The sequence below is a fragment of the Rhinolophus ferrumequinum genome, chromosome 26 (assembly GCF_004115265.2).
Source record: "Rhinolophus ferrumequinum isolate MPI-CBG mRhiFer1 chromosome 26, mRhiFer1_v1.p, whole genome shotgun sequence".
Lineage (NCBI taxonomy): Eukaryota > Metazoa > Chordata > Mammalia > Chiroptera > Rhinolophidae > Rhinolophus > Rhinolophus ferrumequinum.
The window spans coordinates 8801329-8824579 of NC_046309.1; the positions used below are offsets into that span (position 1 = coordinate 8801329).

Below are 23251 nucleotides of genomic sequence, written 5' to 3' on the forward strand. Positions count from 1 at the left end.
CCTACCAAAAGAAAACAAAAAAATGGTTGGGAGTGGGTGCAGAATTATTTTACTAAGCAAGTGTTTATTTTTTATGAGGCATCAGCAATTTCTTAAGGTTATATACTGAGTAACTGCATGCGTTGATTACATTAATGGATTACCTCTGGAGAAGGAATCTAATTACATTTTTGTACAAACTGCAAAATGCAGATTAATTTCAAACTTTCTTGGCGGCCCTGTTGTTCTTGTCTTGAGCTCAGTGAAAGAGCCGTGGGTCAGGAGCCAATCGCTGCAAAGCAGCTGGAAACTAGAAGAGGCTTTCTCCCTTCATTCAACAAATCTGCACCGAGCCCCTGGCCATCTCTGCATGTGCCAGCTCTGTTCTAGGCGCTGCAGACACAGAGTTGAAGAAGACAATGCCTCCCTCCTCTTGGAGCTTCTCAACGTATTAACGACTCTGAGGGCCATCAAACCCCCAATGAGCCTGAACCCATTTAAGTAGCCCCTGGGCTTCCTTGGTACTTCTAATCCAGGAGCTGCCACCTCTTTAGCTCAGAGAGGGAAACCGAAAAGAGGTGGCAAAGGATTACACAGGGGGCAAGGAAGAGATAAATAAGAGAAGGAGTCCTGACCAGGAGGCACACATACTGGAGATGAATTAAGATATTGGAGGTGGGGAAAAGTAAGGTAATTGGAAAGTGAAGACAAAGCAAATGGAGAACCTGGAAACGGAGAAACACAAACGGCTAACAACCATTTCTTCAAATTCAACCATTCTCCTACTAGAGTGAAAAAAAGAATTTTCAATGTAGGTAAAATTATAGAAGACTAACTAAAAACTGGCTTAGCTTTTCTGGAAAACAATTTGGTATTATATATCAAGCACCAACCTAAAAAAAAAATGTATGTATCTTTTGAGCCAATAATCGCTGTTCTAGGAAGTTATCCAAAACAAATTATCAAAAATGTGGTCAAAGATTTATGCACAGGGATTATCATTAAAACATTGTCATAAGAGCCCCAAACTAGCACAACATAAACATTTAACTTTAGAGGAAAGATTATGTAAATTATGTATATCCACATGGTAGAATATTATGACACCATTTAAGTTATGTTTATGGAGAGTTTTGATGACAAGGGGAAATGCTTATGACATAATTATAAACAAAATCTGGGATATAAAATTATATATAAGATATGATTTATACCATGGAAAAAAATACAAAAGGATATATGCCACAACAGTAATTTGTCTTTTGGTGGTAGAATTTTAGATGTTGTTTTTCTGTTCTTTTACACTTTTTTGTCAAAGTGTTCCATAATACTGTTTTCTTTTGATAATCAGAAGAAATGAAAGCAGCTGATTTTAAAAAAGGACAAAACAGGAGGAGGAAGACACATTAATCTAATGAGGAGACAAAGGAACTGGGACTGGAGTGAGCGGTTCCAGGGAAGGATTCTGACCAGACAACTTAAAGGATTCAGGTGATGGGCAAATGCTTGCTGTCCGCAATAGCACTTGGGGACAACGTCTGTCTCAGATTTCCTCCCTCCTTTCAAGATTAAACAGACTGAACACTAGGTTTCAATCTCCCCGACAACTCTTAAATAAGCCGGACCTGAGCCTATGGGATTTTAAAAGTTTCATTTGGTTCCTAACATTTTCAGCCTCCACACTGAACCCCAGCTGGTCCTAGACGCTTGGGACATTGACCCATGATAAACACGTTTCAAAAGAACCATAGCATTTTCCAAAACTATTTTTAAAAATCCTTAGTAGTGGAATCGAATCCCTTCCTCCTCAAAAAAAACAAACAAAAAAAAAAAAACACATAGTTCTGACAATAATCAATTGACTCTTTCAATGCCTTCTCTGGGGAATCCATTCACTGAAGGAAATGAATTAGATGGTCTTGGAAAGCTTCTAAGAGGGTGCCCAGTCTGGGCAGCACTTACCCTGTGCATACTATAAATACTTAATGATCAGGCCAAAGGTAATGACTAAGTTGATCGATAGTGAGCATGGAGACGGCATCCCACTTCCATGCCCGACACCAGCATGGCTGCCCAGGGAATGGAGGAAACCACCGCAGGCAGGGAAGACACTTGGCTAGTCCTCCCTCGCTTTCTTCATTCACCCAGTGGCAGCTCAGTGTCCCCGGAGAGAGTGGAGAGGTTGTTATAAGACTGCTTTGGAAGTTCTGCCTGCCGCTGTGGAGCGTGCCAGCCATTTCCTCACCAGTGTCCTTTGGCCATGCAATTTTAATAAACTTAACTTCAAGAAAGGAGAAAGGAGCTTGGGATCATGCTGAATTATTCACAGCTCCAATCGGGTAAAGCAGAAGAACCCCTCTTCTGAGAGTAAGTAATAGCTACTCATTGATTTCCCCCACTTCATCATCCCCAGGTGAAAATCCAGTTTAAAAGTCAAAAAAGCGAAGCAAACCTAACTACTGTCTTCTTAAAGCTGAGTTCATGAGTAATTAGTGAAGTTGCTAGTCGTGAGAATACAATTGACAATTCTATTCTCAAGAATCATTTTGAAGCACTGGCTATATTTAAATTTATTTAAATAGAACACATATATGAAAACTCATTTTCATAGATTAATGACCACGATCAAAGTGGTCTTGTTTAATAACACCATGAAAATGGTCGCTAGCCTTGAGACTTGAAGGCCAAAGAGATATATGATTCAGGCTTTTATCAGATGCCAAATTGAATTAGCTTCCGAATGTAATGAATATACCTTAATCCATGTACAAAAAGAAAAATGTCTGCTCAACAAAACCGAGTAATTCTCCTAGGCTGGAAGGAAACCTACTTTCCCATATGCCACGCCCACAGTCAGTGCTGTTTGTCACCGAGCTCGTCTGGGGAGTGAGTTCAAAGCCATCCCCTACCAATCTTGTCCATAAGCCTCAGACTCTCAGCCCGCCCCCAACGCACTTATGCAAGCACGCCCACTTAGCAGGTGGCCTCTCCCCTTCCTTTTATCAAGTCTCACATATCCGCTGCTGAGAGTCCAGGCCAGGCCAGTGTGATTTCAGGCCTGGAATATCACGGAAGGTTCCTCACAGTCCAGACTCCGCCCATCTCTATTCACGTGGCTGACAGATGAATTTCCTAAGGTATCCTAACGTCCGTAACGTTCACCCCACCGGGCTCTGCCGCGAGCTATTTAACCTCTGTAAGCCTCGGTTGCCTTATCTGGGAGACAGATAATAGCAACATGCTCCTTCCTATAGCACCGCTGGGGTTTAAGTGAAATAATGCATATCCGGGACGCGGTACAGCCACTGGCTGTATTCAGTAAGTGCTACTTGGCATTACAGGAGCAAGCCAGCTCCATGAGGGCAGGAATTCTGTCTCTTTCATCTAGTGCCTAGAACAGTGCCTGGTCAATGGTAGGAACTCAATCAATTTAATAAATGAAGTATCGCAGGCCCATTTCAAATGCCACTATTCCTGACCCATGATCCTGGGCTGAGATGGGTGTTCCCTCCTCTGGATGCTGCTAACGGCATGCTGTCTGCCTGTATCCTGTAGCACCAGCCCCTGCCATCCTGAGTTGACGTCACTACTCTGCATTCTCCAGGAGACTGTGGCCTCCAAAGGCCCCTCTTTCACTGCCTACTTCAGAGGCTGTGCACACCGCAGGCTCCCAGTAAACACCGAGAATGAAGGCCCTGCCTGTCACTCCAAGAATGACCACAGACGGCTCCTCACTAACCGGAGCGGCAAAGAACCTTACACACATAGGATCCCAGCCCCTCTCCTGCAACTGATTGAGGAAATGGTGCCAAGGCAGTCATTTTTGGCATTGCACATGTCTGTTAGCTCTGCCCAGCTAAGCAACAGCTGGATTTCAAACCTTAACCATCAACCAGAGGTCTCTGCTCTTCTCGAGAGTGAAGATGTGGAGAAGTCACTTTTGAGATGCAAAGGAGGAGTTTCTACTTCCAGGAAATGAAAAGGTCCTTCAGGGTAGGGGTTGATGGCAATGTGGGAAGGGGGTAGAAGGGGGGGCAGCAGAACGCAATGCTAACATGACACTCAGACAACGCTAGACCTGGTGGGGCAGGAGGGGCGCTGGCTGGGTGTTGGCACCCTCACACACACACACACACACACACACACACACACACACACACACACTCAGAGCCTGGAGGAACCTGCCCTTCCTTCTCCTCTACCCCCACCCCCAGGAGGATGTGCCTGGGAGCTTGAGGAGGAGGTAGCTTTTGCACAGTTCCTTTTCCCGGTTTCCCTGGCAACTGTGCAGCATCTCGAAGCTCCAGGAGTGAGGCGATGGGATGGGGTGTGGAACCGAATGCTGATGTAGGTCCCGTGTGGTATCACCTCCACACCCATGGTTAGCAACCTCCCTGCGCAGAGGGTCACACACACGCACACACCTCTGCCTGCTCATTTCTAATTTGGTGCCAGGCGCCCAAGCAGAGCGCCAGCCTCAGGGGCATGTTCCATAATGAGTCTCATTTTGCCACTGTGAACCGAGAGGGTGGGCCTGAGAAGGCACGATAACTAGCGTCAAGGGCGCTTGAAGTCTCTTGGTTGGGTTTCTGGATTTCAGATAAGCCACACACGACACATCATGGAGCATTCATTAATCGTGTATCGGCAGCTGGCTATGGGCTGGGAACACAGGACGGGGGAACCTGAGCTTTCACGCCACTGAGGGTGTCTGATTTGGGGGATCTAGCCCAAGAACAACAGATGCAGAAAGAAGGGAGATGGCAAGAACGTTCAGAGAAAAAATTGCCTAGAAACTAGAAAGATACAGTCTCCAGGTTTGAAATGAATTCCATTCTAAAACCTCATTTGTAAGTCAGTTATTTAGAATTCAGAACCCATTTCCAGAGAAGTTCTGTCTCTTATAAATGATGATTGGGTTTCTAGGCTAGTCCACAAAAGCCTATTTAACTTATAAGGCGGACAAAATACTACACATTTGCAATGGAAAGCAAGAGAAAAAACACAAAATCCTGTTGTGAGATCAGTAATTAAATGAAAAAGAAAAACAGAAAAGTGGAAAATAAATAGCTTTCATTTCTTTGGAATACCAGAGCTCTTAGGGTGGAAGGCGTGGCTAGCCTGGGTGCTCCTGGAGATGGGGTCTTCATTTCCTTTAGATAATAGGATGGAGGGTGAGAAGCTGATGGTGGAGGAAGGGTGGAGGGTGAAGTAGTAGGGCCGTCCTTTGGGATAATGAAAAAGAAGTAGCATATTTGGGAAAATAGGCAGAGAGGAGAGAAGAGAAAAAGTAATGAGAATTATCTCCGCAGGTGTAGGTAGGGTCCCTGGGGCTGAGGAAAGAGCATGGATTTTGCAGTCACTAAGCCTGTCTCTCTCTGGCTGCATCTCTGGGTGAAGTGCTTCGTCTGAGTCTGAGGCACCTCACTGGCAACCTCAGAGGGTCGCTTCAGTCAAGTGTCCGCCTGGTGGGCACCGTGGTGGCCCGCCCCACCCTCTTCACGCGCCGTGCTGCCCCATCCTGGGAGGACTGTCGCCCTTCGGGTCTCAGCCGCTCAGGGATTGCTCAGACACAGAGCCACAGGTCAAGGTCACTCCTCTCCTGCCAGCCCACCTCCAGGAAGTTAGCGGTGTGGGAGGAGGAGGCCCAGCCACCTGGGTCCTGTTCAGGAAACTCTGACGGGCCAATGAGGACTAGAGCTCTCTGAGGGCTGTCCTGGGCCTGCCTTGGAGCCTGACTTCCCCTCGGCCAATCCCTGCTTCCATCCCTGCTTTTCCACAGACATGGATCCTACGGGGGCTCCTTCATAAGCATCCTCCCACTAAACTCCGTCTCAGAGTCTGCTTCCCAGGGAACCCAACCTGTGACAAAGTTCCATTAGATGGTGCTGTTTGGAATGTTGTATCGTATTCTATACCAACCTCCCATGGAAGGCTCCTGAAACACATACACATGGATAGTGAAGCAGGACAAGTAACACTATCACTGGCTCAGGCTTGGCTCTGCCTCCCACCCTCACACATTGAATTCCAGTTCTGCGTGAGCAAGGCTGAATTCCATGGAGAACCACTTCATGGCCCATGCAGACCTCTTGGCCTACTGTGTGACCTCCAAGGCCCAGCCAAAGTCGGCTATCAGGGAAAGATAAAGGAGAGTGCAGATGGCAGGGAACATCAGCCCCAAAGGCAGGGCAGGGGCTCAGCTCCCACAGTCATCAGCTCCCATCACTAAGAGAGTGGCCAATAAAACGTCCTTAAGCCTTAGTAACTCATGCAGCCTTTCTCCTTAGTCATGAACAGAGATGTCTGGGGTTCCTCTTAGCGGCCAACACCGCCAGCCCTCACGCATGAGCAGTGGCAGAGCCTGGGGCCTCAGAACTGCTTTGTGGTCTCTCCAGGTGACCCTGCTCACTGCACCTTACCTTCACTTTGGGTCTGGTCCTTGCCTTCTGGACACTCCACAGAACCGACACTTCAGATCGTCCTTGCTTTTCTCGAACCTTTCCCTTGTCAGGACTTAAGTTCCATCTTTTCCCCCATGGTCATGGCTATGGAACAGTTTCGACAATGCCCACACCCAGCCCTGGCTCCCAAAGGCTGGGAGAGCTGTAGCCCTCCCCCCACCCACCGATGGGTTAGAAGCTTTAAGGCCAACCTATCTCCCTGCAGTTCTTGGTCCTCCTTAGTAACACAGAATGGCAGAATCCACGACCACAGCCAACACCGCTCAATGGCCCACCACAGCACTGAGGTGAAAATAAGGGGTACTCTGTCCCCCGGAATGGGAATGTCACCCCTGCTGCCTCCCCCTAGACCCTCACAGCACTTCCCATCCTCTTCCTGGACCCCCCTTTTCCTGTACCCCAACACTTGCAGTATCTTCTTTGGGGATACATGTTTTCATTTCAGGAACGGAAGAGGATGTAATCAGAGTACATTTTGGAAGTTGTAGCCTTCCTGGAAATCAGGGCTGGGTTATAACAATTAGGGAAGAGTCATTTCCATACTCCCCTCGACAATTTCCATACAAATGTACTCAGTGTCTTTCCCTTCAAAGCTCTGAAAATATTACTTTTTCCACACTTAGTATGTAAATCTTCTTTTAGAGACACACACTGTTGTCTCAACTGCATCCTTATTGGACACCACTGATAAATCAGGGGGCTGCTTCTGCTGCTGCTGCCTCACTGGGGACCCCGACACTGATGGTTTTCCGCTCCGGAACTCCTTTCACAGTATGTCACACTGTTGCCATTCGGCAAACGATCCTCTCCGCCACTTTCTACTCCCACACCGTAAACACCTGACGTACGCTCTCATCACACACACCTGTGCACACGGCAAACCCACAACAGACCCACCAACACGTACAGACACGCACAAGGCAAACTCACCTGCACAGGCTGTGCAGAGTCGAAGAGGAGAGCCCCTGAGTCCACGAGATGTCATTTCAGAGCCTCTTCCCCAGATGCCACAAGGATCTCAGCGCCTGGCACAGTTCTCTGCTCCAATAATAATGGCATCTAAGACTGCTCGGCATCAGCCTGTACCAACTTACTGACTGCACATGAATCATTTTATTTGACTTAAATTCAAAACGATTCCCAAGACAGGTATTATTTACCTCCGTTTTACAGAGGAGTATACTGAGTCCAAAACACTTAGCTTGCGTAGGATCATGTACCTCAAGAAGGACAGAGCTGGGAAGTCAGCTAATGTCACGTGCTCTGTGGAGTTCAAAGCCTATTTCTCAATGAAGGAGGGCGATGGAGACACAAGACAGAGCTTTGAGGCTAGATATTAGGACAATGGTCGCAGGTAACACACAAAATGAAAAGATAAAAAAAAATAAAGGAAATACATCTGTCTCTTCCATGCTGTTTTACCCAATTAAAATCAAAAAGAAATATGGAAGGAAAGTCAAGTCCCATGATAAGACAAATGACACACAAATGACTTAAAAGTCCTGCTTCTGTGAGAGGCTGTGCCAAATGCAGGAGTCCCCATCTGCGGGTTCCTATCGAAAGCCCACCATGCTCTGTCCTCCTCTCCCCATTACCGCCCACCTATGTCCTCCAGACCAAGAGTTCTCCAACTTTCACGTGCTAAGAATCACACGGATTCCTGGGCCCCGCCACTCGAGACTTGGAATCAGTCGGTCTGGGCTGTGCCCAAGAACTGGCACTTCTGACAAGTCCCCAGAAGCTGCCGGTCCAGGGACCACTGTGAGCAGCGCTGGTCCAGACCCTGACAGGACCTTCGCAGCACGATATGGAACTTGATTACCTTTCCTGTTCAGCCACTCTGTTCCAGATGCTTCTCCCCCACCCTCCCCACAGTCCTACAGCCATGAGAAGCAGTCTCACCCCCACAGCTCAGGACCAAGGTTGACCAGGTGGGGACTGCTGCCCTCACTACAGGGGTCTCCCAGCTTGTTCCGGGCATAATACTCCTGACCTGTGGAACCTGGTTCTTAAAGCGGGCTTCTCTCCCAGCCACTGTCCTGTATTTCTTATTCTGACTCTCTAATACTCCAGATTTCTTGTAGAACCGGGGTCTGCCTGCATTTGGCCACGCCTCCTCCCTATTGAATCCGTGGAGTCCGGTAGCCCCAAAGCAGCACCTCCTGCTTTCACACCTGCTGACCCACTGCCTTCATGACAAGTGGCTGCTGCCCAGATTCCCTCCTGCTGAGCTGTCCCTGCCCTGTGGACCACTCAGTTCCTGCTCTTGCTCCACCCCTCATTGCTGTGGCTTTCCTGGATGGTGAACACTGATTGCATTAGCTGTTGGAAAGACCACCACCTGCCACATTCAGCACCGAGGGCTGGGACAGATCCCCCAATTAGTACAAAAAGAGGAAGGTCCTAAACCATCCCCACGTTGCCCTTGCTGTTGATTAAAAAAACAGGCCACACCTCTGTGATATGGTAGTTGTAGCTTACATCTGGGTTTTATTTTCCCTGCAATGAATCCTTGCTGATTTAAGTGTGGAGGGTGGGACCCATGATGTGTGCAACTCTGCATTCTCTGGGTAGTCAATAAACGTTAAGCAACAAGCCAGTTGATCCCTTGCCTGGTTGGCACCTGGAAATACATCATCCAATTTGGAAAGCACCACACCTTTCAATATCCCCTCCAGCACCTAACACGGGGCTCCTCACAACATAGGCTCCCCATGAATAACGAACGAGTAAATGAACAATGGATGAAGGATGCCCCTGGGGTTACGCCCAGTTCTCCTTTGGGGTGTCCATATCCATATGCTCAGCTGGAAGAAAACAACATCCAATCAGCAGAAGCTGAGACAATGCCTCTGGGCCCCACTTCCAACTAATTCCCAGTGCAAAATTGGACCTGGACATTCAGATGGATTGTGGCTTGAAGACTGCAATTATACCCGCACAGTGGTTCTCAAATTTGTTGCAGGACATGCATGTCCTTAACGGAAAAGGTTGTGCCTTCCTCCACCCCACCTTCCTGCCTTACCCCTAAGGCCATCTCAAAAACAAACTCGCCCGCTTGTCCCCTCATTTCCATCACTGACCCCTTGCCAGGCCAGCCATCTAAGTAGGAGGGATGAACAGCTGCATGTGTGTTATGCGTTAAAGTATCTCCACGTGACCTTTAACCACCTCACTGTCATTCCTAGGGTTAAGTCCCCTGAAAAAATAAAAATGCTATCAGGGAAGGAAATCCAAGACGACGTTAACACCTTAGCTCAAACAAGCTCATCAAATTAGTACAGACGCCCGAGGGGATGGGACAGAGCACTGCTAAGTTTGAAGAGGTAAGAAGTCTCCTGGCATGGGGAGTCCAGGTGCGATACCACATGAAGGCGTCTGTTTTCTGCCTGGCTGGCTGCAGAAAGACCATGGGAGCCTTGGGAGAATAGGCATGAGGCAGCCTGTGGGTCTCCTGAGAGGTTTACAACATTCCCTGCAAGGGCTAGGTCGGGGCAGGAAGATATGGAATCATTTGCAAAAAGCAGAGACGTTAGAACACCAAGTGACATATGGCGATGCTCTAAGGGGTGAGTGTCTGTGATACCAAGCTTTCACAATTCCGGGGACGGCTTCTTGGTAGTGACGACCCCCGTGGATGCCAGTCTGGCAAGTAAGAGGCAGCTCATAACAGACTGTGCACAGTAAGGGCCCTGCACTGGCTGGGCTCAGAAGAGGATGCAAGGGAAGGAAAATGGCTGACGCTGCAGGGAAGCCAAGCTTCCAGCATCTGGGATGTTTACCCCATTAATTTGTTTTATATAATATCAGTCAAAACAGAAAGAAAGAAGAAATAGCTGGAGGGAGTCCACTCGAGTTCAGACCTGGATTCTGGGTCCTCGGTCGCAGAGCCCTCCAAGGCCACGAGGGGACCTATAGGCAGCCCCTTCCTGCTTGGCTTAGGGACCTGGTCTGCAAAGGAGACAGAACATCGCAGCCTGGGCTGCCGGGAGGAGACGCCAAGCCATCCTCTGAGGAGCATTACAACCGATGTGAACAAAGGAGGTGATCATTGCTATAATCGTGTACTGTTCTTCATGCCAAGCCCCTTGGTCTACCACATGCATGTTGTCACAACCGGGGGTGCTGCGGAAGGAGGAACCAGGGAGCCAGGCAACTCTGGGACTGGGGGGCCACAGGCCTGTTGGGAGGAATGTTCAGAGCGCAGATGACCAGGCTGGTCCAGGAGCTTCCAGGGAGGCCCATCAGGAAAGAACAGGTAGTGCCACTGGGCAAAGAGCCAACGTACTTCCAAGGCCAGAGGGCCAGTGCCAGTGCAGATGGGTTAGGAGCAGCCTCGGGCCCAAGAGCAGGGCAGTACCTGGGGGTGGCTGGAGGGAGCCATCAACAGCACCAGGACACCAAGATTCTGGAAAGAGGGGAGGGTGTGGAAGGGGCCGTGCAAGAGGCCATATGTGGGGACCAGGTAGGGCTTGACTGAGCACAGCAAGTAAGAGCTGCATACCAATATCCACACCAGAGCAGGACAGGCTGGGCGGGGGCTGGTCCCCCAAGACGGAGCTGACCTGCAGGCCCCCGTGATGAGTGGTCAAGAGCTTTGGGGACAGGGAGCCAAGTGTCATCCACATGTCTGCATTGGACTAGACAGTCTGGATTTTGATTTCTTCTCCCTCTTCGCCACAGGTCCATGGAAATGTCCTCGTTCCTCCATAAAGTCTCTGCCTGTCTCCCTTCTCTCTCCGCAATGTCCTTCCCTTGTAATCTCCCTCCCTCTTTAACGACTTGTCTTATTTCTTCTGATGCCACTTTCCAGGGCCACTGTGTGTGTGTCTGTATGCTGACAGGGGTGGGTAAGTGTCCTCAGGAGGACGGGGTGTGGAGTAGGGAGGTGGGGGAGGAGGTCATCTCTTTCTCTTTCCCTCCCTGGCCAGCTGGAAAGGTGCCATGTGACCATATAATCGAATTAGCTGAACTTTCAGTCTTCACAGGAGGAGGCTTTAAAAGAAACTCTAGCTTTCCTGGCTTTCAGTCTCTTGAAAGATAACAGAGGAGACCTGATTGCAGGAAGGTAGGGTCTCAGCTCCCTGATTCCCACTGCCAGGGGCAATCAACTGTGAGCTGAACCCTCCGTCTTAAATACACCAAGCAGAATGAGCAATTCTGAGCTCACACACACACAGTGCCTCAGGGCTCGGACCATGAGGGACCCTGCGGGAGCCTCCGGGCAGCTGCCCAGAGCCCCTGCCAAGTAGATCAGGAGATCAAGGGTGAGAAAGGGCAGCCCTTCTCACACCCTCCAGCAGGTGCCCCCTGCCAGCCTCTCCTGGCACAGCCCCAGGCCCAGGGCCACTCCGTGCCAGCTCCTCCTTGCAGAAGCACTCACGTCGCAGTGACGACATCCACCCAGCCCCTGCTTTCTCGGACTCCTGGCTGCCCACTCCCTATTACGACACTCAGGCTCCCCTCCCACCCGTCTCCCCTTGCCCTGCTACTGGGCAGTGTCCAGGCCCCTGGCTGAGGTAAAAGGGCATGTGACAGGGACGCCGGGGGCAGCGAGAGCAAAGGTAGAGCTGCTCAGGATGGCCTCAGGAGCTCTTGGGGGTTGCACAGGACACAGAATTCTGCAAACATGCACTGCTGCCTCAAACTGGAAAGCCCGTGGGCGTCTAGTGAGAGGAGGAAACGGTCCCATTTAAGATGCCACTGCAGTGCCAGCCTGCTTCCCCTGACCAGTGCTAATCTGATTCTGTCCTATTCAAAACATTAAACCAGACAACCCACTCAGACAGTGGCATTAGGCAAGCTCAGCTCCTGTGGCCACAGTCCCATCCTTGCTGTCCTCATGCCACCCGCCTGTCCTGCTTCAGGCCTGAGATGGCAGGAGGATCGGGGTCAGGACCCCGAGCAGAGTCCACAGAGGCTGACCAACGCTGCTTGCGTCACTGGGGCCTAACGGGAGGCAGCAGGCAGGGAAGAAGGCAGGGGCTGCGCTGGGCAGATGGCCAGGCTGGGTGGCCTGAGGGCATGGGTCCCAACTCAGGAAGGAGCTCCAGCCAGGGCGGGGAAGAGAAACAGGCAAACATGATACACACACACGTTTGATTCTCTGGCCTTTACTTCGCAAGGTGGTTATTATCTCTTTACACTTGGTTTTGTAAGCCTAGTGGCCTATGGATAATTTTATCCTTTCACCTGCTGTGCACCTGACCATGAGGTAAATGAACTCACAACCAAGTAGTTAAGCCTCTCATTGGTGGGGTTAACGGTTCCAAAACCATGGCGTAATTTTTAAATTGTGCTTTTCCTATTTGAAAAAATTTTCCCACATTAATGGTCGATGGCGACATGCAAATGCCTGATGAAAATGTATAACCTAAGTTTAACCAAAGCCCACAATATTTGCCAGAAGTTGTTTTAGGAAAAAAAAAAATATCAAATTTCTTTCCTTTGGCAAAAATTACCTACAGTCAAATTATAAAATGATAACCAATCCACTATCAAATGAATTTATTTGATCCCATTTACAGTATTAAAGAATACAGGAGTCTCAAGTAATCAGCCTGATTTTTTTTTTTTAATTTCCAAAGTTTGATCATAGGAGTTTGCTAATCTTTGACAGCTCCTACTTTATTCCAAAGGGGGCTTGTATGCCCACCTACTACCTAATGCTATCAATATCTGACCTTTCAAAATTAAAACTGACACTTCCTGCACTGCCCCATTATGGCAACATGGCCCATTACACCGACTTCAGATGACACAGATGCTCACCTGCCCTCTGGCTAAAGACAGTCAGCTGTCAATGATGCGAGGAATGGCACGTGATCTGTGCCTGCTTCCCAGCCTGCTGGGGCATCGGGGAAAGAGGGAGATGACCCTCACACCGAGGAGCAGCCTCGCCTTCAACAAGCGGCCCAAACCCTTTGCAAATGTCCGTCACTGAGATGGCTTTGGTCGGTCAAGAACAGATCCGTGAGTACCCAATTCACGGCTTAAGCTGTGCCCTGGTTTTCACAGAAACCAACAGCACTACAGCTTGGGAAGGAGGACCCTGGAGACACCGGGCTCGAGACAACTGCACAGACCTTAGCACTAGCCTTCTCTCTCTGTCTTTGTCGACGCCATGTAACGTATTTTCAGAGATGCTACGATGAGTAATCTATCTGAACTCCAGACGTCTACTGTGCATACCGCCAAAGGAGTCCTACCAGCTTTCCCTTCAAGTGTATCTGTACAATTGACACTAAAATAATTCTACTTCTTGCTCAAACACTTTCACCAAATCTTAATGGCTTGAAGGAATTTTACTATACCGTAATCACGACACCGCCTTGTAATTATTGGCTTGTGAATGTCCACTCTCTGCCTACCTCCAGATGGGAGCTCCCAGAAAGCCCTCCGTGCGGTCTTGTTATCCACTCCCTGCCTGGTACACAGAGAAACTCGATAACTTTGGTTGAATTGAGTGACTTTGAATTGAAGCTGCTGTGTCGGTAACTTCTTCCTTCTCAGGTTCCATGATAATCGCCATGACCCCCAAAACGTAAGTGATATGTAAGTGGTGATTCAACAAGGTTTTACCAGGTACCTTGAAAATCCCTTCTGGGCTTCTATAACTGACTACCCTAGGCCAATGCAACGTGAGAAACAGGCAGTCGTGGTCAGGTATTTACAGAGCTGGCTCCTTCCACGTCCACCTCCCCAAAGACAATTAAAAACCCTGATTATTAGGCTCTCTGAGGCCAATCTCACATTAGGATTAAATGAGTGTGCGGCATGCTTCGCCCAGTGGCTAGATCATAGGAACAGTCTTTGAACACGAGCTCTGTCCCCACGTTCTGCTTAGCGTCTCCAGGAGTGATAAACCCTGTAGAGGCAACCACGGGAGTAATGCTTTCTCATCGGCTGACACCTACCCTGTCATCTGGGGCCAGTGACATTTAGTAGCAATCATCCAGACCCCCAGCCACAGTCTTTTTCCTGAAACCAACGAATTATCGCTCTGTTTTGTTTAATTTTACTTGTCTCTCTCACGCCCCCCCCACTACACCAAGCTGCGGCTGTTAGATTAAAGCCAAACCAAAAAGTGGAAGACATCCTGTAGGCCCCAGGCAAGCAGAAGATAACTACGTAACAATAAAGAGAAGATGTGTTCAGCCTTCTTCAAAGTTTACCATCCTTTTTATCAAGAAACAATAAAACACCCTCCTTCACATATCAATAAACTGAATCTTAACCTTGAGACATGTGAAAAAAGCCAGAAGAGGAGAGAAATGACAAATGGAACAGAGGCAGCCTGGAGCTTACTAAGAGGAAGAATGTGTTTGCGTGCAGGTGAGCTTCCCTGACCTAGACAAGCAGGTTGACACCCGATGGAGCAGAGGAGTAAAAATAGCTAACCGTTTGCTCAACACATCCCCCTCCCATCATAACTGAAGTCTCTGAGGATCCCTGACCAAGACCTTCCCCAACCGACGGAAGCCGATATTCTGCTCTTTGCTGAGTAACTGCATGTGAACCAGGGTCCCAAAGCCTATCATTCTGGGGGAAACAGAAACTGGGAATTTAAGGACCAGACCCTACCCCGTCGTATCCCCACCCAGAGGCAAATTCCCATTACGGTGCAGCCTCCAGCCACCAGCCGGTCTCACCCTGTACAAAGGGTGACACGAGGGATTAACAGGTTGCCACAATAATACTCCAAGCAACTTGGAGACGCGCTGGAGTGAAATCGCAGGAGTTGGTTCGGTCAGGTAGGTGATATCTACCTGTGCCAACTAGGGTAGCGAAGGAAGATCACTGGTCATTGTCTGGTAGTTTTTTGTTGGTTTGTTTTCATTTGAGAAGCAAACTCCTCAAATCTATAATGCGATCAAAACTAACTGAGGCAATTCTGACCCCCAGATACTGACACTTTAAGGAACGCCTGCCATGTCCCCAGATGGTCCACAGGTCTCAAAAAGAAGAGCATCCATCCATCTATCCAGACCAAGCGGCTGACGGGCACCCAAACCCCTGTGCCTTCCGAAGTTCAGAGCCAAAGAAAGAAAGTCAAGTGTACTTACGCAGGGCGTGCCACTCATCCTGACGTATGGTCTTCGTGATGTTGAAAGTGAGGTTCCTGGGGATGGTGGCGGAGGAGTAGTGGTATTTGATGTACGTGCACCGTTCGATTTCTCCTGGCAAAGAGGGACAGGAAACCAAATATTAATGAGGCAGCAACCACGCGTGGGGCAGTCTCTGTGATCCATTTTTCTGTCCTGGGAAAAGGGACTGGTTTTATATCGAGCCTGGTGACACCTACAGTTTATATAGGGCAGTACCTTTGACTTCAAAAGAGCGGGCAGTAGCACTAAAATCAAACACCGTCGTTTAAGATGGAAAAACACATCTCTGGGATCATTCAGAGGTGGGGAGGGCCACAGCTGAGGCTGAGAGCCGCTTGCTAAGAAGGCAGTCCCTATGTTTGTTTAATCTTAAGAAAGTCAACGTTCAAGTCAAGGGAGGAAGTTTGACATGGAAAGACATGAACGGGTTTGTACCCACAGAACATAGAGCAGGCTGCAGCCTTAATGACGACATTGGTGCTTGTAGCACAGGCTGTCTTGTGGCATGCTGCGCTAACCCATCCCTCCAACCCCACCTCTGCACACAAAGCTCTCAGATCAAGCTGTGTCTCTTGGAACCAGTCTCCTCTCGGGGAGAGGAGCCCCTTCCCATACTCCACACCTGGTCCAACGGGAACTTTAGCGACGAGTTGTTCTTAATCAATGCATGCTTTGTTAATCAAATTACCGAAGTAGTCCTAGATCTTAGAGCAAAGGTTCGCGGAGTGCGGTTCTAGAGAACCTGTGAACGAGGTTCCTGTGAACCTGCTAGAAATACAATTGCCCAGGTCTAACCTCAAGACCTACTGAATCAGAAACGCGGAGGTCGAGCCTGCAATCTCAAGTTCAGTAAGTCTTCCAGGTGATTCTGTTGCACACTTAAGTGTGAGAAGCGCTGCCTTCAAGAGTCTAATGGAATCGCCAATGTATTAATTCATAAATCCACCATGTTTGCAAATTCCCACAGGAAGGCATGATTAGGAGTTCTGGCCTTGTCATTTTTGGTCCCTGCAGGCATTTCTATTGACGCTTGCTTATCTGGGGGATATTAAAAGTCAGTGTCAGGGCATTGTGCAGAATCAGGAAAGGAGTGATTTCCAAAGCTCAGGGGGGGGTGTTAAAATTTGGTTTTGCACTTGAATGGATTTTGATGGTAATCCATTTTGCACTCCACTGATTTTCAATTTATAAGTGGTGGCACCTGACTGAATTGTTGGACCCCCTGGCTTACTGTCAGCAGGGAACCTGGCAATTGGTGGAGTACAGTAATTTAGACAGCACCTCTCCTGACACCAGTGCCTTACTGGAGATCACATCTGGACAACTGTCCAATGCCAGTTACCGGCAGGCACCCCTCAAATGGGACACATGCTGTGCGAAGAGGCAAAGTTTGGGGAAAGTATAACGTACTCTTTTCCTTTTGTCTTTAATTTTTCAACTCCTCTGCCTTTGTCCCCTTAGCCTACGAAGGTCCTGAGTCTCTTGCATGCCCCCAGCGTGTCCCTGAACACATCCCACCCTGTCTTCTTTCTTCCCTAACCTAATTCCCTAACTACTTCTGGAAAAAGTAGTCAACCAAAAGCCTCCATGTCCTCAACACACACTGACACCTCAAACCCACACACTCCAGTTTCCATTGAGAACATGAGCCTACACCACCATAAACCCCATACTCATCCCCTCTCTAGTGGGGCGCCTCCCCCCTGACATCCAACTCTCCCCAAATTCTACCCCAGAAATGTCCCTGGTACCCAGCCTCTCCTCTCTGCCCTCACTCCCTTTCTCTATAGTAGTTGTACGAATACAACGACCGACCTCAAAAGACAGCCATGTTTGCAGAGGACTTACTAGGTAGGAGAGCCTTGTCAAGGGCTTCGGAGACCAGAGGTTTCCAAGTCCCCTCATGTTATGGAGCACACAGACATGTGTACGGAACCCGGGACAAACAGACAGACACGGCTGCCCAGGCTCAGCCCAGCCTCCCTGAAGGCTGAGGAGCCAACGTCCAACACACAGGACCCCACTCGTGTCCAGCACGTACCCCACTAGCAGGAACTCTGTTACGGATATTGTCCTAGCTAATCCTTTATACGACCAATCGGGTAGGTGCTATGATGATCGTCACCCCTAGTTTGCAAATAACAAAATGGAGGCTCAAGGAGATGAAGCGACTTGCCCAAGTAAGTGGCAGTGACAGGATGAGAACCCAGAATTGTCTGATGGGAGTCTCCCTCCACGTGGCTGCTCTCCTCACTGCTGCTTGGAGTATGTTCCAGAAAGGCAAATGTGGTCTGTCTTACACACAGGCTACCCCACGCCAGCTGCCTCCTGCCCTCAGCCATCACACCCCCTAGGCTCCAGCCAGGTGGCTTTTCCCACCTCGCCCTGCTCTCATGTCTGTTCACGACTGCCTTCCCTGCCTTTCTTCGCATGAAGCACATCTGCTTGTCCTAAGAGGACGCCCAATGGCAGCTCCTCACCAAAGCCTCCCTGCCATCCCCAGCACCCAGCAGCAGGCGTTCGCCCGGCCCCGCTCTCCTCCCCCCAGCACGCTTGTCCTGCTGCGGCAAGCACAGCAATGGGCTGTGATTTATCTGTTTACACGCCTCACTCACCCACTAGATTATGAGTTTCTCAAGGGCAGGGACTTGTCTTATCCATTCATCTTTATCTCCCTGGTTCCCAGCACGGAGTGAGCACCAATAACATGTGCTTTGAAGGAAGGAATGAATAATATGAGGCATCCTTTGTAAGCCACCGCGGGCAAGGGGTCCAACTGCTTCGATCATGTGCCAGGGACTGAAATCACGGAGGCAAATGAGAATGTACTCAATGAAAGGATGGGACTGTTCCAGAACTCTGTGAGTCTACAGCAAACACTTCTCCCCTATCCGGACGATGCCAGGAGAGGTGTATCCATCACAGCGAGGTAGAAGGAATGGCATACGTACAGAACAGCCCTCACTGCACCTTGTAAATGCAATCCAAGGGGTGGACAGGGAAATCTTTGATTTCAAAAATAAAAAAAGAAGAAGAAAAGAGAGACAAAAAAGGACAGAGGATTGTAACAAGAATACTATTAGCAGCCACCTTGGACACGTGCTGCTGAGCAGTTTGTGTCCTGCACAAGGACGCTCCCAGGGATGCCTGGGTCCTGAAATCCAGCTACTGCTCTGCTTGCCAAGCTGGCCCCCAGGCGTGGGGGCATGCCTGCCAGAGGGGCTGCCTCAGTCTCATTTGCTCAAAAGCATCATTCAAACTAGAAGCTGCCCCCCACTCAGTAACGTCAAGATCAAACAAAATACTGCTGGACGCAGCTTCAGAGACCCGAACAAGATCCCACCGGTAACGGCCAGACTGGTGCCCATCACTCATGTCTGAGAAAAGTCCCCGACTTCTCGGCTAAGATCAGGTTATCTCAGCCTCAAAACAAACTCAACCAATGGGCCCAAGTCCCAGGCGGGCTGCAGCCAGTTCCCTTAGCTTCCCTCATCCCCAGTCCACCCGGCCACTGGACACTCGGCGGCAAGAGCAAGGAGGTGACAAACAGACACGCACCTGGGGGGAAGGGGGCAGGCCAGGCAGCCTAATGGAGCCTAAGCCACAGCCCAGCCCCAGTGGAGGTCTCACTATTTGCTTTGCCTCAGGGATGCAGGTATCCTGCCTTGATAGCGATTACATTTGAAAGACTCAAATATTGCCTGAGAAGAAAGTCAAAATGTTTACCCATGTGTCGGCAGGTCCTGTCAGTGTGCTGGGCTTTTGTAAATACAGGCACCATCTGGGCACCAAACCCGTGTGCCCAGAGTGTGGGTTTCCCAATATAAACAGGTTTTCCTGCTGCAAACGGTGCAGAAGGGGCACCTGGAGGGCAGCGGTGCAGCCCAAGGCCTTACCTGGGAAGAAGACCAAACCTGTCTTTCCCGACTCGAGCATCCCAGCCCAGAGTGAGCTTTCCCCTCAAGAAGCCTTGGGAGGAGGGGGAATGACTGAGGGTAAGGGACGCTTTACACCTTCAGCCATACTCAGCCTTCTGAGCTGGTGACTCTATCTGTATGTCAGGGTCCCAGACGGACAGAATACCCGAAGGAGTAACTGAGGAAAAGTTTCAAAAAGGGACAATTTACAAAGTTGAGCACTGGGTGTAAAGAGACCAGCAGAAGGTGGTACAGGGACCGGGGGAAAGAGAGGGGGAGCTGGCAACAGAAGGAGTTGGCATAACCCGGAGCTGTCACCTGAACCTGGAGAGGGTGGCCGTATGGAGAGGTGACGTGGCCATTGGCAGGGGGTCACCGCCAACCTGTGGAGAGGTGGCAGGGCACATACACCCAACGTCTCCCTCCTCTCACCTTCATCTCTGCCAGATCCCCCCTGCACCTGGAAGCCAGAGGGAGGGCCAGCCTCCAGGAGCAGAGAGGAGATGCAAGGCAGGAAGTGGATCCAAGGGGCAAACACAGGCATCCAGCCCACCCCCCTCCTTTCTCTTTCTTCTTCCTCTCATGGGTCCCTAACCACCTCGTCCAGCTCTCCCTTTGTCCAGTGCTAGCACGTTCCTCCTCCCCTCCACCTCCACTTCCACGGTCTTCAGTGGCAAAGGGAGACCCAGAAACAAGAAATAAGCAGAGACTCTTCCCGTCCTTTTTCTGTTTCAGATCTTTTAAGACCCTGACAACTCAATCAAGTACTAAGTATGGACCCTGCACACAGTAAGTGCTCAATAAATATTAGTTATTATCGATTGCTGCCCAAAGACTACTTTCTCAAAGCGGGCAAGATCACAGGAATTCAGAAAAAATGTTAGCAACCCATGTTTACGTCATGCTACAGACATACATCTATGTCGACACAGCATACATTTTCACACACAGTAATCCCAGAGGCTGGAAGAACATGAGCTCAGATAGACACTGCACAGACAATGAGACAGAGACAGACGGGGAGTGGCAGTGATGTCGCACAAACGCTACGGTCTGGATTCTGACACACTTACAACAATACCAGCAGGCGGTTTCCTCTCACGGGCGTCAGCTATCAGTAACAATGGTTTCCTAAGTACGGGTGCGAGGAGTCCATTACTCTAGAGTCATGTGTATTAAGGAGGAACCTTCCCAAGCAGATGGTTTCAGAGGCAGCGCTGGGACCCACGCCCACGCCATCTATTATAAAATCCTCTTCCCTACACAGGTGCTGTGGTCCTTTAAATGCTTCCATTAGTGAGTCATTCCTTCAGGTCAGATATTGTTCTCTTTGGCACCCATTTTTAAAGCTCTTTTAAGTAAGTCTGAAGGGGTAGCAAGGTCACCGATACCTCAGTGTAAGTGAGACTCTGCAATCCCCTTCCTCTAGACCAAAGGGACCGTCAGGGGCAGAGGGCCCCTGGGGAAAAGAGAAGGGCAGGCAGGGTCCAGACAGTGCAAGAGGGAGGTGGAGGGTGTCCTCCAAAGCCAAACCCACACCGATTCCTGGGGCGGAGCAGAGCGGGCCAGAGGAAGAATCAGAACATGGGAACCCCCTCCACCCCTCACTTTAAAAGTGGAGTGACCGGTGCAGCCACTATGGAAAACAATATGGAGGTTCCTCAAAAAATTCAGCTACGAAGGATTACACAAGAGAGAACATGGTTTACACATGTGAAAACATAGCGGACGGTAATAAGTAAAAGGAACTGGTCCAGCTTAATCCTGAGGTGACTATGAAGGGTGACATGGGCCCGTGGGCCTCAGGAGCCTCCTCCTTTTCTTTCTCAGCTGCTCCACACCCTCCGTGTTCTTTTCTTCTCTTGATACTCGAGCATCCTAGAGACACAGGGATGGATGACTGGCCCACTTCTGAGAGTCGCACGTTCCCTCCATCCCGAAGCTCCTGGCAATGCCTCCCTGCGGCTGCTCTTCCCACAGTACCAACAGCAAAAGCTCAGACACCTGGGTCTGTCCCACTGACTGTCCCACTGAGCGGGACACTCATAGTTTATCCCATGTCATCCTCACAACAGCCCCGGGAGGTAAATATTGTAGTAACAGCCCTGTTTGACTGAAGAAGGAGAGCGTTTAGACAGATGAGGGCTCTGCCTAGAGCCACGTGGCAGCGGGAAGAAAAGCCAGTGTCTTCTGGTGTGAGCTCGGGGTTTCAGACACCACGGCTGTGATGACTCACTGCGTGGCTGAAGATTTACTGGGAACAAGGACTATTTTGCAGCGACGGTGCTTTGTACGTGGATAGATCTCGATACTTCCATCGGTGAACGAAGAAATAAAGGGAGGGAGGGAGGGGCGTCCTCCCGTCTTGTCTGCAGCTGCTCTTCCCACAGTGCCAACGGCAAAAGCTCGGACGCCTGGGTCTGTCCCACTGGCTGGCCCTGGCCTCAGCCAGCCACGGCGTTGCTGTGGTCACCTCACCCTGACGTCTGTCTCGCCCATTGGGCTGACAGTTCTTAGTCATCTTTCTAGCCTGAGGCCTGTGCTCTGTGCTTAATAAATGGAGAGATTAAGCAGAAAGCCGAAGAACATAGAAAAAAAATTGCAAAGCAACATTTTTTTTTTAAAGAGATGAAACCAGTTAAAGCTTTACATCTTGGACTTTGTCTCCTCTTTAAAGGGCTTTTTCTCAAGAAAAGAAAAAAGCTAAAATTACATCTTAGCAGAAAGAGGAAGTAGGGAGACTTTCTTTTTAGCAAATTGGGAAAGCCAGTTATCAGATTTCTTCACATTATTAATCTTGAATTCTTTAACTGGCCTAAAGAACAGGGGCAAAGGAAGACAGGAATTCAGGGGGTTCAAGTTTGGACATTAGAAGCAAAACCATGTGCCTGATGCAAAGAGGCAGGAAGGAAACCAGGAACGTTCCAGGGGTTCAAGGAGGGCAGATAGGGCCGGGGGTTCTCACAACCCCTCCACCAAACTTCTGTCCCCAAGTGGGGCAGGACAGGGACAGGAACAGGGAGGGCACACCAACGACCAGCAATGTTGACGAGAGCTCTTGCTATTTAAGAAGCAACGCTTCATAAAAGCTTATTTCAAGAATCCTCCCCACCCTGCCTCCCCCCAACCTCTCCTCTTTAGCACCTTCTGCTCCTTCCAGCTGCTTTGAGCCAAAGGATTTGCAAGGCTTATAGCTGCTGCGGGCCCAGCCAGAAAGAATGTTTTATTTTCTTCGTACTGAGGAAAAGTGTTACCTACGTTTTTATTTTTAATGCTTTCAAATGCTTCCCCATTTTGTATGCTTTGTTTTCCGGTGCTTGTGGTTTCAGCAAGGCCTTTTAATGTTGTTTGGTGTGCAGTGCATAGACGGAATCCTAAATATTTAATTTCTTTCCACTGGATGTTACAGCATGTTTGTGTTCGGGCGGCCCTCCTGATTCACAGACATAGAATTTCATTCTTAGGAACTCACCCACCCCACCACCACATTTCTGACCCCTCGTCCCATCCCCAAACACCTCTGCCGGCTACTGTCACACAGCTGTTTGTAGATTAATCACATCTCAGCAGTAGAAGCTTTGAGATACGGGAGCCTGTGTTTTCCATCTTTGTACTCCCGATGACCAAAACGGTGCTTTGAGTATCGTTCTTCATTTTAATAACAGCTTATGCTCACTGAATGCTTTCGAAGTGTTAGGTACCGTACAAAGTACTTTATTACGTATTATCTCACTTAATCCTAAAAGTTTGGTCCTGTTACTATGCCCATTTCACAGATGAGGAC

At 49.4% G+C, this 23251-nt stretch overlaps 1 protein-coding gene across 1 annotated transcript in view; it reads right to left on the minus strand.

The window, feature by feature from the left end:
• Positions 1-23251, minus strand: part of TMEM178B (transmembrane protein 178B) — a 318298-nt gene that overhangs the window by 200889 nt on the left and 94158 nt on the right. Inside the window, 1 exon segment of the mRNA XM_033099100.1 lies at positions 15509-15622. Within this exon segment, the coding sequence (XP_032954991.1) occupies positions 15509-15622 (114 nt within the window).